The 20,255-nt window shown below is 40.5% G+C and overlaps 1 protein-coding gene across 1 annotated transcript in view; it reads left to right on the top strand.

Moving 5' to 3' along the window:
- The window catches only part of LRCH1 (leucine rich repeats and calponin homology domain containing 1), a 666,761-nt gene that overhangs the window by 515,183 nt on the left and 131,323 nt on the right, over nucleotides 1-20,255 (top strand). The window contains exon 15 of the mRNA XM_069205389.1: nucleotides 1,435-1,507. Within this exon, the coding sequence (XP_069061490.1) occupies nucleotides 1,435-1,507 (73 nt within the window). The remainder of the gene's footprint in view (nucleotides 1-1,434; nucleotides 1,508-20,255) is intronic.

Genomic DNA, 20,255 nt, shown 5'->3' with positions numbered 1-20,255 from the left:
TCTTGGTCTTCAGGTCATCAATGGTCAGCTGCAGATCAGGCTCACAGAGTATGAGCCCAATATCAGCGCCTCGGACAGTGTCTCCTGACGTCATCAACTTTCTCCTCGCAGTTCTGAGTTCTCACCCCTGTCATGAATTTTTATTAGTGTCTCTCAGTCCATCCCACTAATTGCTAATTGGTCAGTCTATCAGAAGTTATGACTCTAACCTATGGTTTTTGTTTACCAAATCTTTGAGTTTGCATATGTCTTGTGTCCCATAAAACTGATTGGTTCTTCTTGCGATGAGAACATCAACCGGCTCTTCAGGTAACAAAATTGTTGCATACGAGTCTTTAGTCAGTGCCTCTATTGTTCAAGTCCTGGGAAAACACATTTAGCTTACACCACACATAATTGTATCAAATTGTCTTCATCATCTCCTGTCCGTTGGTACATTTGCAAAATGTTCTAGCTGAGCGGCTTGAACTTTGAGTGGTTCAAGGTTGCCATCCCCGTTTACCAGTCCTGGGCAAGACACTTGAATTCTTCATGTTCAGAGCAAGCAAGGCCCAGTGAAACCACACCCTTAGTCCGGCTAATTTAAGAAGTTGAATTAATATAAAACATAAGTTATACATTTCATTATGACATATTAGTGCATTTTCTTATTCAGTTTTCATTATTTTGCATCTGTTAATGCACATGGTGACCACTCCCGAGGGCACATTTTCAAACACACACATTATTTTTCTAAAATTCATTTCTCTATGCATATTTCTTATTAATAAACACAAGTCATTAGAAATTTCTTAATTAACATATCTGCTCCATCACTATCATATAGAAAACAAGTAAACATCTGGAGAGCATTGTTTTTTTTTATTGTCCATCTGCCCACGTATACACCTCCAGACATCCACATTCATGTATCCATACATCAACTCATCCATCCACCCATGCATTCATCCACCCAACCACTCAAATAAAACTATTGCTATAGAAAGTCACCCAAATCGATCATCCAATCCATTATAAACTCACACTGATGTATTTTGCCATTTACTTTCTGTGTGTTTGTGCGTAACTGGCGGAATACGTGTGGGTGACACTGTGCACTTTTACTTTTGTGTGACCTTCGTAAAATGTGACTATACAAAAGTCAAGCATCTTGGCTTTGTTAGTTCTTCTTATTTAATCAACCCTGTTCGCATGGTGATACGATGTTTAATTTCAATAAGAAAAGGGGCTATTTTTTTTCCCTAAATAGGCGTGTGTTCCCCTCTGTGCAACCTTTAAATTTAGAGCTAGTTCTTACATAAATATACCTGCAGTGACTTGCTTTTTCGTCGCCTCAAGCCGAGTCAAATCTCCTTGACAGTCGTCTGAAGATTTCCATGTGCAGTTCCATAGACATCCCTTTCTTGTTTTTCTCTTTCCACATGGAACGCGCAGACTGAAGACAGCACGCCAACAATGTCTCCATCTGCGAGCAGCACGATTCCTTTTGGGCTGAAGCCAAGATCTGGTAAGTTAAGGCTGCGGGTAGCGTCGCAGGGGCTGGGGCAACGGGCGCACAGCTAGGACCTGTCATGGAGCTTAGGATTTTAAACATGCTGCTTGATCTCATCTCAACCTTATGTTTAAGGACTTCTTAGCAGGTTAATAATAAACTTTCAGTGACTGTTGCTTGCAAGCCGTCGTGTGTAGCATACTGTGAGAGCGAGCCAGCTGTCCAGGATCACAGTCAAGTATGTTATAGGATTTGAACTATTTGAGAGGTAGCTGTTAGGGCAGGTGGAGAAACTAAAGGGAGAATGGCTTGGAGGTTTCTACCTCCCAAATAAATAAAGGTAGACATCAGCACCAGCTTAGTTTGATTACATTTGAAAAGCGGCAGTACATTAGTGTCATAGAAGTGTTTAGAGTAGACCAAGCAGCCCCTTAGTGTTAGAAAACAGTACAGCATTAGCGTGACATATTAGTACTGCCTTAGTGTCAGACACAATCATTGCATTACCCTTAGACAGCGCATTGCTTTAGTGTTATACATCAAGATTGCATGTTAGACAAAAACATTGCGTTAATGCTGCACAAAATCACAATATTGTATTTGACATGAGCATTGCTTTATTTTTAGACAACATCCTTACCTTAGTGTTTGACAATAGCATTGTGTTCGTGATTTGCATTAATATTGCATTAGTGTTACACATCTACATTGCTTTGCATAAGTGTTAGACCAGAGCATTGTGTTAGTGCTACACAACTGGGACGGCTTTGGCACTGGTGGTTCCCGGTGCGTCAAAGCTTGTTGATGCCCTCCAATGACCACCTTCGCCATGGATTCTCTCACTACCACTCATTAACAGTGCCCTCAAGTCTCCATAACCACTCTCTCTGTGATGCATTTAATTAGTTTTATAGCGCCTCTCATACCAATGGAGGATATCAGAGCACTTTACATCACACACTTGTTACACACAGACAATCGTACGTGTGTAAATCAGTGTATAGGAAAGGTCACATAAGACAGAGGACTTCAAGGTGTGGAAGCCACATGCCATCCATACTGGTAGGCAGTATGGTTTAAGAGAGCTTGGCCTGGAAAAAGCACAGACTCAGATTTTAAAACCTAACACCATGGTTGGAGGGTTCACTGTAGTAGTAAGAATTGATTATTTACCCAAATAAACCCTTTTAGCAACATTATGATAATGAAAGAGAGGGGGAAAGTTAGAGTTGGACAACAGTATTTCATTAGAGAAATTCAAGCTTCTCTTTTATCTGCCCTCAATGCTTTACTACGCTTTGATTTCTGAATAAGGACCAACTTTCCTGATCTTCAAAGTTCTTGTCCTGAACCATCTCATAAATGTTAAACAGGAACATAGAGAGCCAAAGAAATCCAAGTTTGTGAAGGCATTAACAAAATTATAGCTTTTTTTTAATTTTTTTAAAGGAATACCAAAATGTCCTGAGGCAAATGCCATTTTGTAAACCATTCTTTAGCTATGATCCTTTTACCAAAATTGATCAACCTCCAAATTGTAGCAGTGTTGCTGTGTAATCGCTGATAATCCTTTATCAAATTATGTATTATTATGCTTTACATTGGGCGTTCCTCTAAAGAATGCCTTTTAAATACGTAAAAGCAACGCCATCCATAACCTTAAGGTCATGAGTTAAGGAAATGATGTCAATCCGTATATTAGAAGGCAGCAATTGCGATTTTTGTTAGGCTATTAGAATGTATGGGATTTAGAAAACAGCTGATTGAGAAAGTAACTAATATAAAAGAGCATGACGTTTTCAACACACACAGATACAAAGAGTACCACGTAATTGGAAGCTGTAGTATTCCAATTATATGTAAAAGCAAAGGACACACCTCGGTATAATAACTGCATAAGTTAAAATACCTACAGGTAAAATGAAGCTGCCTCAAAAGTGAAAAATAATTGACTGTGCACCCTGAGGTAAAAATATTGGGGAATGTTAATGATGATGCTAAAATGGTCTGTCTATGAAGGTTTTAGACTAGTCTAAATGTAAGGAATTTGATTTTAATATAATTGTAAAGTCTTTCACTTGAGACCCTTAAGTACAAAATCCTTTGCAAACTATTGATTGCGTGCTGTCTGTTCTGAGGTACCTTTTCCCTTTTGTGACATAAAAGAAAAATAATGTACTTCAACTGAATGAAGTTAAGACATGGATATTCATGTTGGGCCTCCAAACACCTTACTTTGAAAAATGGCATTCCTTTTCCCCGCTCCCCCATTTTTGGAGCTTATCAATATAGGGATCCTTTTCAATTGTGAATTAATTTCCCCTCCCCCATTTTTGGAGGTTATCTACACAAATATGCCTTGCAATTTAGGGACCCTTTTCAATAGTGAATTCATTTTGTATTTGTGAATCGGTGCTGTCAAGGTCCCCTATGCATCCTATTGCTTCTGATCTTTTATAAAACATGTTGCTGTCATAGGTGCATTGAAGTGTGTTGATTGTCTTGAGACTTTCATTACTGCTTGATTGTCTGCTGACTATATCAGACAGCATCTCAGATCTTTGTAGACATTACTTTCTTCACAAATTCTTGAGTTAATTTTGTGTCCTAAATGTAGTGTTCAGTCATTATTACCTCTTAACTACTGGGATTGGTGCACTAATTATGGAACATACTTCAGTCTGCGTTTGCTCGATCTCTTTACATGCACTGTTTTGTAAAGCTTCGGGCATTTTGCAATGCCTACAGCCGTGGTTTCAATAAGCAACTATTCGCTACTGTCCACTATTCAAGAGCCCAATAGGATAGGATAGGCTATCATTTGAATTTAGATTAAAACCCACATCTGAGATTTTGAGGAGATGACAAACATGGCAGCTATCTGTATTTGACAGGAATGAATGGAAAGAAGAACATTGTGCCACATAAGCATAAGTGAATGTGGACTTCAAAATTCAGTCTGTACTATTTATTGAGAAAACAGCAAAATGTGCATTGTCCATAGAAGGTTAGCAATAATTACTCTAATTATATCTTTATCGATGAGGGATTGATAAGCAGAAATCAAAGCTCAAAATATACTTCTTACACCATCAACCACAAATACATGCAGTGTTAAAACATCCATTTTATTTCTCTAAATATCTCCCCAAGTCCTAGATTTTATCAAACTTGTGATACTGCCTACATTCCTTTAGTACTTTAATGGCTTCATATTGCATAATGTAGTCCTTTTGGGGCTAATTATGCTACAGTAGTGACAATGGAAGAACGCCATTTTTCAGCAATCAAGAGTTGTGCCACCAAGGACCCAATGGAGACCATAGTCTCCATGGCTTACTCTATTATACTCCACGTACAATGACAATCAAACAAGTCTGCAAAGTGATCTAATTAATGTTATGCCAGCCCCCTTACATTAGCTATATACCTAAATCCTCTTCAGGTATTTTTTATTTCCCAGGGCTGGATAGGGGTTCACTGTGTCATAAACCTGTAAAATAACTACCTGATGGGCCACTGCCAAATGTCTCTATCGAAAACAAGAAAAGAGAATTGATATAGCATTGGAAAGATATTTTAATAAATCTGATAACTTTTCCAACCCATACTCGGCCCTGGTCAACTCTGTCAGTAGTTCAGAATTTCTCCATAATGGAATATATCTTTCTCACAGAGGTTTCAGCCTCTTGGTTCAACACCTATACCCATGGCATATCACACACAGGAGTCTGATGTTTTTAAAGTGTTTGGGCACTTTTGGACATGGAGGCCTAGCTAAGTAAGGGCAGTGTCTGCAACAATCTTTTCTAGCAAGACAGTAGTAAACAGAAAATTCACATCAATGACTACCTGCTGTCGGAGGATCTGTGCGAGGGCAGTAAGATAATATTTACTGAATTGAGGCTGAGACCAACCCCATTCGCAAGCTCCAGCACACAGTTGCCTTGGGTGGGACGGTGGTGCTTTTCCTCCTTTAATAAGTTAAATAACCAAGTTATCGTGTGATTCATTACACATTTTCGAATCGGATGTACCCTGTCCCACAAGTTTGTCTCGAAGTACTCTCCCACTTGTGATGCATGCTGCCAAAGACGTGGTGTGCAGAATACAGATTATTTACATATGGCATGGCGCTACCCAATGGTGGCTGGTTTTTGGGCCCAGTTATGGCAGCGTTGAATGAACTGACAGAAAGTTCATTCCAAATCACTCCCCATTTGATACTATTAGTTTATTAAAGGATTATGTCAATTGTTTGCTACTGTAGTACTGCTATCGAAGCGACATGTGGGCATGGCATGGAAAAGTCATAAATCTCCTTCTTTCCAAGGTTGGTTAAAAGACATCATGCTTTGTGAGGAATGGGCCATGAACCATGCTTTTACCCTCCCTGTGGTGGCACGCCTGAGGGACTTCTGGGAACCCCCGTACATATCTACGTACATTCACCACAGTGTAATACTACTCCTTTTTCAATAGGCCTTGATGAATTGAGCAACCTGTATGTTTGGATTTCTTTAATTGGTTGGGATGTCCATGCTGGACAGTTGATGATGTTTCTGATATTATGTAATGTCCTCCCCTGGGACAACGAGGGCGCAGGATAGGTTTTATCACATTCTAAATGCAGTACGCTGCAGCCGCCGTTATTGTCTGCTTCTTAATGCTTGGAGTGATCTATGTCCGTACTGCACATAAATTGTATGCTCGCTGTCTGTATTTTGTTTTAACAAGAATGCATAAATACACATTAAAAAAAATAAACCAAGTTACTAAGTGTAAAAAATATAGGAAGAAGATAGGTGCGTAAAAATGGATGCAGACTAACCATTTTTACCAGCTTTACATATCAAAAGTGGAATGTGCTACGAGACATCAGAATTTTCATTTAGTTTCTAAAGCAGTTGACCATAATTTAGGCTATTCATATCAATATCCTTATCTGAAATCGGGTGCCAGGATACCTAATGTGGAGCATTAATAAATACAACTATGTACTCTCTGGAGCCTAAAACAGAAAATAATTAATATTTAATAAGGGAATGTATAACTAATATTAAAATGATGGGGTTTGAGAAATAAAGTGACATTTCCTATTTAGGGTCTTATTTTGTTGGACCCTCTTAACATGGAGCCAGCTCTAAACACAAGGCTGTTCACTACAGGACTTGTTGAAGGCGCCAAAAAAATAAGAGTCAGGGTACAGGCCTGAAGGTACCCCTCTCGATAGCAATCTACGCACATTTTCCCCGTTCATGATTAATTCCGTCTTGGCTCCTCATTACAGAGAAAGGATTGACCAGATGAGCTGGGGTGGAAAATACATTAATTTCCTTACTGCAGCAGGCGATTTTTATTTCACTAGGTCAAAAGCTTCCTTTGCACATAGGAAAAGGGCAACTAACAGAGTAAAAGTATTCTTGTAATAATCCACTGGCTCTATAAGTTAATGGGTGTTCGAGGCTAGAGGAGTGCTGAGAATAAGTCCAGTTTTATGAGGAAGGATGAGTCAGCAGAATATGCTAGAAAGTTTGATAAACAAACTTTTCATAAATATTTTATAATCTGCTGTTAGCAGACTTAAAGGTTGATATTGTCTGCAGAGCTCCCTAATCCTTGCAGAAAGTATCAGACAGGTGCCCTTTTCATCAGCCCATTATATAAAAAAGCTAGTGTTCCAACTCATTGAAATAATGTATTATACATTTGACTGTGAAGTCCATTGTTCGCAGGTGACTTTGCTGAGGACCATAATAGTTACCCAGAACTCACCACAGCTCAGTGGCACCTCTAGCAAGTTGCCTGCTCTTCTACAGCAAGCCTGTAAAGATTTACCGCAGATAGAAATTCTGGAATCTCAGCCACTCCAGCTGAAAGGCAAGAATGTATCAACATGAAAGAAAACCTAGAAGTTTGAAGGCATGATTCTTGATCTCAGTTCAGGGGGACAAACCAATTTAAACTGATGTATGTTAACCTCATCAGTGAAAGCCCAGTCCAGGAAAGATGCAAGTTGAATCTACTCACCCAAGCCTACAAAGCTCTCCACAGCACCAGCCCAGTGTACCTCAACCACCGCCTCAACCTCTACCAACTCACCAGATACATTTGATCTGCATCCCAGGCAAGAGCACACCTCTCTCACATCAAGGACAGAAGCGGAAGACACTCCTTCTCATACCTCGCTGCTAAGTCTTGACACAACCTCCCGCAACACCTTAGAACCTCCCCCACCCTCATGGAATTCTGAAGGAACCTCAAGACATGGCCCTTCCAGACGAAACAGGCATGATCTCCTCTTCCCCCTTCAGGCCTGGTCTACTTAGCTCCTGGATACCTTCAAGGGTGATTAGCCGTGCTCTTCAAATCCACATAACAAAGCTCAAGGAGGACAGAGATACTTGGAGGCTGTTGTGAAAAAAGAAGCCACGTTAAATAAGCACTATTTTGATGTAGAGGCAAATTCAGGGACACTTAAGTGGAAGAAAGGGGAACATTTTAGATAGATTGTGATCCAGAGTCACTATTTTGTTGTGTTTCTCTGAAGGACCCTTGTTATGTATGTCTCTTTTCCTCGATACATTAAACCCTTTAAGGTTTTACAGTTCTTCAATTAACTAGGTGTCCTGGGCTAAAGAGAACTGGCTAAAGACTGTCCTGGTAACATGGACACCGTAGGCACCCATGAATGATTTAATGGGAATAAAACATTTAGAAAAAATATGATCCAGTGGCATTATCTGCAAGTCCTTTTTATTGAACCTACACACCGAAAGTGCCCAGCGAAAGTGATAATAGATCCAGTTAACAAAGATTGAGAATTGTATGGAGTGTACAATCAGTCATTAGAAGAAGCCGGGAAACATAAGCGTGCGTATATATTGAGTAAATATTCTAAAAGAAGATGCATGACAATAACTGTGCTGCATTTTCACACACAATCTATGATGACCTTGACCACAGTACCGGCTAACGCGATTCCATGGCAAAATACATCCAATGACAGCAAATCATCTTCTGTCTCAGATTGTGTGTACAATTTTTCTGATTTCCATACAACTCAAATAAGTTTATTGGTGGATGTGGGTTTTTAAAAATAATATCACTGAGGTGGCAGTTAGTTCGATGATATACATAAATATTACAGGAAGCTCATAACCATAATATAACAGTTGGACACGAAAAACTTGGCTGCATGTGAATCTGGTATCCAGATTTTCTTGTGTTCCCAGCACACATAAAATCTGGTGTGCATATTGAGGCCTCTGCCAGGAATTGAAAACGAGGCCCAGAGCCAGGCTTTGAGTTCATAGGGAGCCGAAAGCATGCTCTTGAGCGAACAAAAGTCTACAGTTGGTGTCATTATGATATGCTCTAAAAGGTGGTGGCGGCATATAATTTTGAATCCATAATAATGGACAAAAGGAGAGGTGTTTTTACCTGTTAAATGTGAGAATGCTGTGCCTACAGGCTTGCCCTTGCCAAGTTCTCCTTATGTCTCATGTGCAACTCAAGACCCTGCACTGTCATTCCTCTGTGTATGTCGAGTGCATGTGTATTTATGGTGAATGGTAGTGGGACTCCCATGTTTGTGATTTTGTGAATGTTGAAGCCAGTGGGATCAATGTTGGATTATCCCTGGGTTATAGTGGAGAAGATGGTGCTTGTGATACCGCCTCTCCAGACAGTGGAAGTGTATTGCCTGCATTCCTGCGTTTGGAGGGTGTAATCCTAGACACGAAAAGGGAGGTGCAAAAATGTGATTGTGCCCCCTACACTAGCACAGTTCACAAAAGGTGTGTTTTATTGGGGTGAGCCTGCAGCACTGTGCACGGTTACACCACCAGCTCTACTCTTCTGCATAACTATGCACCTACTGTCAGCTGCTTAGTAGAGAACATGTTCCAGAGCCAGCTAAAATCCACAGGACAGACCTTAAAGGACACCGCTAAGAGACCTCAGCAAAGTCTAGAGTTTAGAGAACAAATGTGACAACTGTTTAAATGAAAAAAGTTAGTGGATACATTCTGAAGTATATATTTGAGAACATGTTAATAGGGAGCTTATGATCACACAGGAATCTCATGTTCCAATGTACCTTTCCTCAGGAATGGCCAACAGCCGCTGTCCATGTATTGATATTCTTGGTTGGTTACAAAATGTTGTTTGCTCCTGCCTTAGTTGGTGGATATGAACTCTAAACAAGTGTCTAAAAGTTTAGTTTGAAAGGAAGTCATAACAGAGGTGCTCTGGGTTCTATTAAACATAAAGCCTGCGTTGCAGTCTCCATATGTACCCTGCCACAGTCTTCTTCCTTGTTTGTGAGCACAGCGACACACTAAACTCCAGCCGCAATGGAAACTTGGCAAAATGATGGTTTCACATCACTCTTCTGGAGCCTCTCCAGAAATTAGTGTTTTCTTGGCTTATAGACATAGCTCAGTACTAAAGATTTATTTGAAATAGCAATATCTGTCTGATAAAACCTCTCTTTTATTTCTGCATTAAAAATAGACTGAATTTGCTAATAATATAGCAATATTAACACTGAGCTCAACGTTGATTTGGCCACAACACTTACATGATAAATTACTTTTATTAGACTGAGAAATACCATTACGTAATTAATTTACTCTTCATTGGCATGTTTGTGATAGCAAGGTTAGAGATGTCAAGTTCTTCTGCTTACTTTAAATATCCAGAAGTGGAAGTTCATATTTAAAATGTCATATAGAGCACAGCTTGTACAACACAGTGTATTTTCAGCCTCCATTACCCTTTAATTAGTTTTTATTTTTATTTTCCCCTAGTGGTTTAATTGTATGTTTTCAAAGTATCGTCACTTGTAGCTGTTATAAGAAGCAGCTGAAGCCGCTGTTTGCGATTTAAAGAAATTGTAGTGCATGACAATTTCTAAAGATGTCGAATAATTTGCATGCTCTTCACCATTGCATATTATGAAGCAATGTCTTTATGACTGGTGGGGTAGAAGAGGAGTTGCACGTTTTACTGAGTACTTACAGGCTGTGGTGTTGGGCAGTAAATGTTCCTGCCAGGAACTAAAAACATGTAGTGAGGAATTTTAATAGAGAATGGCTCTCCAGATTGGAATGAGAGCAGGAAGAGATAGGAGAGACAGTGAAGGTTGATTTGGGGGTAGGAACTCGTGTATTTGTGTTTCGGTTCACACTCTCACATGTGGTACCACTCCTCCCATAATGCATTATGGTGACAGCAGTTCATTGTTTCCATCTTTCGTTTAATTTTGCGTTAAAAAAATACTCAAGGAGTCAAACTTGAAATTTCCTGACACTCGTTTCATGGTTTTGCAATTCTACAGAGGAAAATATACCTTCCTTACACGTTGGAGGGGGAGACTTACACGCTGCTTATATATTAATGCGGTGGAATATCGAACAAACTGTTCTGCATATAACGGATCAGACAACTGGCGTAGAATGTAGGTTGTAGGACATACAAGTCATTTAAAAAATCTCAAAGGGTATGATTCTCACTTTCACGTATTGCACCAGTCCCCCTAAAAAGTATTATGATCGACGTTATCCTTGCTGTTGGATACTTTCTCATTCATACTGGAAACCATCTGCCACGTTTCATTTGATGGCAGAGTTTGCACTTACACGTGACTTTTAAACTTATGTGTAGATAAAGAATCAGGGTGAAAATTGTCTTCCACGACGAAATCCCTATTATGTATCACTTACTACTTGCAATCTTTATTTAGGTTAAGTGTATATCTTTAAAGTTCATCCTTAAGCATCTGACCATTTCAAGTAGCCTTATCTGTCTACATTATTTGACTGGCTTGTCATTTTGCACTGAGCACAAAACTCGAGTTGATACCTCATCAGTGATTTTAGATTACGAAGTCATCAGGGGAGGTAACCTTCATGTAAAGCTATATGTCATCTGCATATTGATAGATGTTATGTTGTGATTGGTTATACGTTTATCCATAAGTGCTGCAATGGATTGTTAACTATGTCACTGTGGGGTAGAATGTTCTGGTGGTGGGTGGAAGATAGTGAGGACTAAAGACGAGGATCTGTTTGGTGTTGCTCTATTCTCGACCTGAGTAAACCTTTTATTATACCTCTGTTGCGTTGGGTCACCTTTTATTTGGAGGAGAACACAGCATAAAAGTAGTGACAACGAGACCTGTGGGAGGTTGGAGGCAGAGCCATGGGGCTGAGCTGTTTGGACAACACCCACCCCTTTTTTGCAGGTAAGCAACCTTGAAGACCTGCCGCTGTAAGTGAAGTTATGGAGCTGTTGGTAGTGTCTACACATTGTTTTGGAGACCGTAATGCTGCGGAGTTGTTGGTAGAGTCAGTGCATGACTTTTGGACAGCGCATGATTGCCGCCAAGGAGACCAGTTTAAATGTACCTGTGTGTGTTGCCCTCATGAGCTTTGCATGAACTTGGTAGTGTTTCATCCTGGATTCATCACCATTATGGTGCAACGTCGGTGAGGAAGGTGTGCGTGTGGCATTTTTGCTGCACTCATAGAGTCACAACATGTCTGACGTCAGTACACATCATGTTGCAGAGCATACCCAGCTGCCATTTTGGATCACGTAAACAGCACATCCTACTTGTCAGTGCATTTCTATATGTCAAGTGACAGGGTCAAGTGGCTAATTGGGAAGGAAGCTCTCATAGTCCAGATTAGTTTGGAGCATGAGAGAAGATAAATAAATTACAAAGGAATTGCACAGAGGTTGGCTAACCATGAGGGTGTCCTGATGTCGAGGGTTTGGCACCTATGCAGTGGATTCGTGGTCATTTCTGGAGAGACAGGTTTTTATTTTAATTCATTGTGCTAATCTTTTGTGTTAATTTATTATTTTAATTGCTTGTTTTAGCTTGGTTTATGGCAACAGGTGTGGTACAACCTCTTCAGTTTTTGTCACATGCTGGTGAACCAACGCTGCCCTGATGGAAACATCTATTTGATTGTTATTTGGTAGCAATTGGAGGAGAAAAATTGTTAGCATCTAGGAAACAAGGTGTTTTATTGCACAACCTTGTGGTGGAAGGCAAGAATATCTATGGCAGTCTTAAGGAAATTCCAATGGGAAACGCCAGAGGGGAACCAAGGGATTTTTCTGACATTACAGTGAAGCTGCTGGACTACACCTTGTAAAACAGATAAATGTAGTTCTTGAACGGCATAGGTTTTTCGCACGCCACCGGGTAAAATGGAAAGAATTGGTAACTATGTGGCCTATTTAAGGAATTTAGCAAGAACATGTGATTTTGAAGATCTTACTGACTCTTTGGTCAGGGATCAGTTGGTACGATGCATGAACAGTGTTAAAGTACAAGATAAACTTTTGGTGCGGAACCCCAATTTCAAAGAAGCTATTTCAGTCATAGGGAGGATAGAGCACACAGCTTGTTGGGTTAAGGAGATGAGGAAAGAAGATCATTTACTTGCAAAAGTTGTTGCTAAAGTCACTGCTATGGCAAAAGATTATAAGCAGAAAAACTTTACAAAGGAGAAAATGATTAGGGAGAGAACAAAAAGATGAGGTATTATAGCTGTGGCAGTGGGGAGCACAGTCAAATACCCAAGCTGTTTGGCAAAACATGCTATTTGTAAGAAGTGTGGGAGGAAAGTGCATTTTGCCAGAGTGTGCAAAAATGCTCTCGATGAGTGTAGTGATTTAAAAGTGGTAAGTCAGATGGATGAAGTAAGTGGACGGGGTGCTTAACATGGTGCTGATTGTCACAGAAAGTGTGATTTCAAAGGATGTGGAGTGTGATGAAGATAAAACAAATATGCCTGAGTGTAAGATTTGGATTGGAGGTAAAGAGCTGGAGGTACTGGCAGATTCTGGATCACCATGTACCTTATTTGGGGATTGCATTTGGGAAATTGTTTTTGTTTTGAAACCTGACATCAAACCTTTTGGGTATGGAGGCACAACCATTGATGTTACTGGTTTTGTTCCTATGTTGATAAATTTCACAGGGGAGACGTGGGGAAAGATTTACATTGCAAAAAAGAGGTGATTGTTTACTTGAGTGGAGACACCAAAGGGATTTAGGCATCACCCTAAACCCCTATGCACTTGAGAAAGTGCTAGTGAGTGAAGTGGGTGAAAATGATGACATTGTGAGGAAATTTCTTGAAGTTTTTGAAGAAAAGTTGGGATGGCTGAAGGGATTTGAGCTTTGCAACATACTCAAGGATGGTGCCAAGCCAATTGTACACAAAATGAGGAAGGCACCACATTTATTGATGGAACCCTTGAAGAAGGAGCTGAGAAGAGTATTAGGGGGCAGGTGTGAGGGAGGCGATTGAGCCTTCAGAATTGTTTGCTCTGGTGGTGTTGGCACCAACAAACAAGGGTGAAAGTGTGAGGATATGCAAAGATTTGAGAGACCTGAATATAAATATTTGGTCGATAGACAGCCTCTGCCAACTATTGGGCAGATATTGTCTCTGTTGAAGGTTGCCTATTGTTCAGTGTGATGGACCTTTGAGTGGCTTATCAGGTGCCTTTGAGTGTAGGGTCCAAACATTTGACCTCATTTGCCTTTTGGACTTGCTTCGGCTGCTGCGTGTTTCCAAAGAGTGATAACAAAAGTGCTGGAAGATGTCAGTCTAGTTAAGCTGTTCCAAGATGACATTCTTGTGTGTGGTAAAGATGAAGAGGGTCATGATAGGAGGACGTGTGAATGTTTTGAGAGATTGTATGTGCATGATTTGGCAGTAAAGACGGAGAAGTGCAGATTCAAGGTGACTGCTGTATCATAGTTTGAACATAACATTTCCAGTGATGGAATCAGCCCAAAGCCTGTTTTGGCTAAATCCATAGTTGATGCACCTGAACCCACTAGTAAGGACAAGGTGCATTCTTTCCTAGGTTTGGCTGAATATTACAACAAATGTATTCAGAATTTTGCAAGTGTTGTGCAACCTATAAGGTTGCTACTAAAAAAAGTGAGAAATTTGAATGGTCAGGGGATTGTAAAGATTCATTTAGAATTAGCAGAGTATTCGAAAATTACCAGCTCTAGGGCGTTTCGATGTTCATAAGAAAACCATATTGACCCCCTATGCCAGTATGAAAGTATTGGGAGCAGTACTATCTCAGTTTGTGAATGCGGAGGACAGAGGAGTCGTTTGGCCTCCAGAACTTTGAAAGGTGCAGAAGAGAATTCTTTGGTCATCAAAAGGGAAGCCCTAGCATGTACTTGAGGTATTTTGCACTTCAAGTTTTATTTATGGGGTCTACCTTTTGTGGTGAGGTCCAACCATAGACCATTAGTTATATTGTTCATTTGTAAAGCTAGTGAGAGAGCTATGTTTCACATTAGCAGGTAGATGGATGGTATAAGAGGCTTTAATGTTCAAGTGGAATATTTGAAGGGGTCTCGAAACTGGACTGTGAGTTGCTTTTGCTGGTAGCCTATGGAGGATCGTAAAGTTGGAAGTGAAGTATCCAGTGTATTGTGGCTACAAGAAAAGGCTTTGACTAGGACAGAGCGGAGTAAAGGTACAAATAAGGATGATGTTATGGCTCTGGTGAAGGGGTGTGTGATTAAAGGATGGCCAGAGAGAAGATGTTTGACAGGTTGTGTGGATGAATTTTGGAATGTGCGTGATGAACTATCAATTGAGAATGATTTTCTATACAACGAAACGAGACTGGCACAGCCCGAAGAGTTGAGGGACAAAATTATTAATCTGGCCCATGAAGGTCATCTTGGAAGGAATAAGACCAAGGTCAGGGTGTGAGAGTTTTATTGGTGGTCTTTGCTGGATCGCATGATTGAGTAAGCGGCCAAGGATTGTGTGCAGTGTGCAACTTATTACAAAAGTAAGGTCACCAGGACAGCTCACTTATCACCGGTAGAGGTACCTGAGAAGCCCTGATGTAAATTGGGCCTGGATATTGTTAGAAATTCGGTCTCTATTTGGCAGTGGTATACACCCTTGTCCAAGTAGGAACCACAATAGTAGTCAGGGTAAGTCACAACACATTATCCTGTGCTCACCCTCTGGTAGCTTGGCACAGAGTAGGCAGGCTTAACTTAGAAGGCAATGTGTAAAGTATTTGTGCAATAACTCATACAGTAACACAGTGAAAACACCACAAAAAGTACACCACACCAGTTAAGAAAAATAGATAATATCTGAATAAAAGCAGATCAAAACGACAACAATCTAATGTACACAGGCAACATTATGCATTTTTAAAGATGAAATTCCAATAAAGTGCTTAGAACTGCAATAGCTCCAACTGGGGCTATCACAAAGTCGTTGAATGAGTCGTACGAAACAGTACAATGCAACTCAAGAGGGACTGCAGCACCGGTCACAGAGATGCACGGACCCCCAGACACAGTACCTTTGAAAATGATGAAACAAGGATGCTGCCGGAGTCCAGGAGGTGAGGAGTTGCTGGAGCCGGTGCGGCGTCGGTTCCTTACGACAACTGGGGAGGTGTGGCTCCGGTCCCTTACTGCGAGGCAGGGGAGGTGAGGTGTTGGTTCTGTCCAGTTGCAGGGGAGATGATACTGTGTCGGTGGCGAGGCATCGGTTCCTTGTGACCCAGCGGTGTCAATGACTCCAATCAGTCAAGACATGATGTGTGGACTTCACAATGCCCTATCACACTGCAGGATGTCAGCGGCATCACAGTGACGCCGGACTTACGTTGCAGACCCTGGTCGTTATATTCAGCGAGGACAATGGAGCCGGAGCAGGCAGCGTTGGACAGCTGCGCTAGTGCTGGAGTCACTGAAGTTGGTGAACTAACTAGAAGCTAGTAGATGACGTCTTTGTTGGCCTTGAGATTTCAGAACAGGAGGGAAGCTCAATCCAAGCCCTTGGAGAGCACACATGGAGGGAGGCAGAGTCCTTCCAGCAGAGTCAAGGCCCAACAGGCAGCAGGGCAACAAGCAGAGCAGCAGCCCTTCCAGCAAAGCACTCCAGATGAGTCCTTTGGGCAGCCAGGCAGTCCCTCTGACAGAGTCCGGGTGTAGGTCCATAAGTGTCTGATTTGGTGGGGTCAGAGACCCAGTATATATACCCCAAAATGCCTTTGAAGTGGGGGAAACATCAGAGTTGTTTTGAAGTGCACATGTTCACCTTTCAGCCCAGTCCTGTCTGCCAGGATCCCAGTTGGGGGGGTATCAGTCCTTGGCATGAGGGCAGGCCGCTGGCCTTTGAAGTGTAAGAGAGAAAGCCCCTCCACACGTCCAGCCCAGTGAGACCCATTCAGTATGCAGATGTGACTGAGTGTCCTGTGTTTATGGCTTTCTGGGTGGAATGCACAAGGGGAGCTGTCAACCACCACAGACCAGATGTGGATTGGAGACAGGCTGTAAGGCACAGATGGCAGTATGTGCAGAGGAATGCCCACTTTCTAAAAGTGGCATTTCTAAAATAGTAATATTAAATTCAACTTCACCAGTAAGCAGGATTTTCTATTACAATTCTGGCCATACTAAACATGGCAGAGCTACTCCTTCCAGATCAGAATCTACCACTTAAAAGTATATAAGTCTGTGAGAGGAGCAGGCCCTGGATTAGTGGAAAACAAATTTGTGAGTTTTTCACTACCAGGAAATGTAAAAAACATAAGTACATGTCCTGCCTTTTACTTACATAGCATCCTGCCCTATGGGTTACCTAGGGCCTAACTTAGGGGTGACTTATGTGTAATAAAAGGAGAATTTAAGGCTTAGGAAAGTAGTTTTAAATGGCAAGTCGGAGTGGCAGTGAAACTGCACACACAGGCCTAGCAATGGCAGACCTGAGACATGGTTAGGGGGCTGTCTATGTGGGGGGGCACAATCAGTGCTGCAGACCCACTAGTAGCATTTAATGTACAGGCCCTGGGCACATCTAGTGCACCTTGCTAGGGACTTACAAGTAATTTAAATATGCCATTTGAGTATGAGCCAAAGATACCATGTTTTAGGGAGGGAACACATGCACTTTAGCACTGGGTAGCAGTGGTGAAGTGCCCAGAGTCCTAAAGCCAACAAAACCAAGGTCAGAAAAAGAGGAGGAGGAAGGCAAAAGGTTTGGGATGACCCTTCAGAGAGTGCCATTTTCCAACAGATATTATAGAGGTGTTAAATTCAGTATCTCCTGTGGAAAGATATGTCATAGTGCTATCTGACTACACATCTAAATGGGTCTCAGCTGAATGTGTCAGGGACATCACTAATCAAATAGTAATTGAATTCTTGAAAGATGGGTTTTCTAGAGAAGGAGTGCAGGAGTGTGTTGTGACTGATAATGGAGTGCAGTTCATGTCCTCCCAGATGGAGTATTTGAGAGATATGGGTGTCAAACACTACAGGACAGCGCTGTATTCTCCACAAGCCAATGGACTTGTGAAAAGTATGAATAAACTGGTTAAAGCGTGTAGCCAACTAGCTGTGAATGGTGGGTGTTCTTTGAGAGATTTACTCAGAGAGAAACTGTGGGTGCAGAGAACCATGCCCAGTGCGTTCACTAACTTGACTCCTTTTGGTTACTGAGAGGAAGAATGTCAGCCACCAAAATGTAAAAAGTAAAAGATGTCCTAAATAGGAAATTAGAAAGCAAATGTTTCGACAATAATTATTTGCAATCTACTATGTAGCAAATGAATATTCACAGTCTGTGTTGCAATAAACAGTAAAAAGGTTCAACAAATGAATCAATCAACAACAAGCGTGTTGTTTTTGCAATACTCAATGAATTTGTAAGGCAGTATCCAAAAATACATTTCTACAGAAGATACACTATTGTCCCCTAGGATCCCGAATACACTTTCACAGGAGAACATTAGGTGGACAACTTCCTCCTGACTGGTATATACAGTTTTCACAGTCCTTTATAATATCTTTTAGTAAATTCTAATCGTTTGAAGGTGGTCTATCGTAATATTACGCATGTCAAGGAGAACATGAAGTTGATGTTTCAATCTCAAAATAAATCCACAAGACCATCATCAGGACTCTGTGTCAAGATGGAATGAAACCTGCAATTACTAATGAAATACAATATATGACCATAAACACATACCAAAAATACAAAGGTTAAAAGCCACACACAAAACATAAGGTGCCCACTCACAAAACACCCTTGAATCAACCAAAACACCAAACCAAATCCAACTCATGGTGTAGAGCATAGACCCAATTCACGTAAATTCAAAAGAATAATTCAACCACCAAATGTGCTCTACTTATCTAAAATATAAGGCCGGGAATCAAATATAGATGCTTCCAAGAACGAGAAACCCAAGACATCATCATATAAAGGTCATGAGTACCTGCACAAAAAAAGTCACAAAATTAATTCTGCTACAGTATAAATCTGGCACAAGTGCAGTAACGCAACAAAAGCAAAGACACCCAACTTATCTAGACGTCCCTTCTTACAACAATGACTGTGATCCCTCAAACAGCCAAAATCTTGCCATCATAGGAAGAAGGTACAGGAGTACTTACTCAGTAAGTGACTAACTAAATCACCATATTTGAACCATTGTTCGCCTGACCAAAACAAGCAATATTAAGGGATCAAAGCCCGCAGTACAGTGTGCACTATTCACCGACGTGCAAATGAAACGGAGTCCAAGGAGAACATATTTGCCATTGTCTAATTTAAATAGATCGTGGGACTGAGTAAACTTGTAAAATATCATGTGAAGGACACTAGAACATGTGGTGGCCATCTTAAAACACCCAATCAATACCGCTACCTAGAGGGAAGAGCATTAATGAAGCATATTAATGTCCCAACATTCACCCAAAGGAAAAGAAATAAATCTAACCACAATCAAAAAAATAACCCTAAAGTAAAAATGGCCAATAACTAAGAACTACACATAGCAGCCACTACAGACCTGAACAATTATACATTGCCTAACGTGTTCAAACACACTCCGAGAAAAAAGGGGGCAAAATACCAATCGGGCATGTAGTCATGGCCCAATGGTAGAATTCAAAACAGTACTATTAATGGAACCTAATGCACACCATAGCAAAAGAAGGCGAGTTCAAACTTTAGCAAGATATCTAAATACAAGACCTGATCTCAAACCTTGTGCGGGGTGGGAAGAAAAGGAAATTGTCAGCATGAACAGGTTATATGTTGTGAATTTTGTAAATAAAGCATCTCTTTGTGTAAGACAAGCCTTACAATTGGCTGTGGTAACACCATTGTAGAATGTAAAGCCATTTTTAATCATGACCTTTTTTGTTAATATTCTGGAGCACTTTGTGGTGCAAAACTGCTTGAACCGTTTGAGTTACCCTGATGTTCAGTCATTCTGTTTTAAGGCTATTGCACAGCCAGATCATGCTACTTTTTAGCTGAATTACTGCAAGTCAATGGTGGGAATTATTCTGTCCTACTGGGACTGTTCGATATTCTTTATCAGCTACTCCTTTTGCAAAGGCTTCATAGTATGGCCACTTTTTTTTTAGAATTTTTTTTTTTTTTAGAAACAACTTGTACTTTAATTATTCACAAAAAAATAAAATTACATGTTACTGAAGATTTAACAAAAACGATGATTCAGAAAATTATTATAGAAAATTATTAATGCTATACTATCCGCGGAGAGAAGAAAAAAATAATTTTAAGTAGCAAAACATACTTAGAAAGATATCTTCAAGTTAAACACATTGTTAATAAACATCATAACAAATATAATAAAGATGATGAAATAATAAATTTTTTAACATCAACAATGAACAACATTAACACATCTGCTT

This window comes from Pleurodeles waltl, chromosome 8 (assembly GCF_031143425.1).
Source record: "Pleurodeles waltl isolate 20211129_DDA chromosome 8, aPleWal1.hap1.20221129, whole genome shotgun sequence".
NCBI lineage: Eukaryota > Metazoa > Chordata > Amphibia > Caudata > Salamandridae > Pleurodeles > Pleurodeles waltl.
This window is presented reverse-complemented; position numbering and strand designations above follow the sequence as displayed.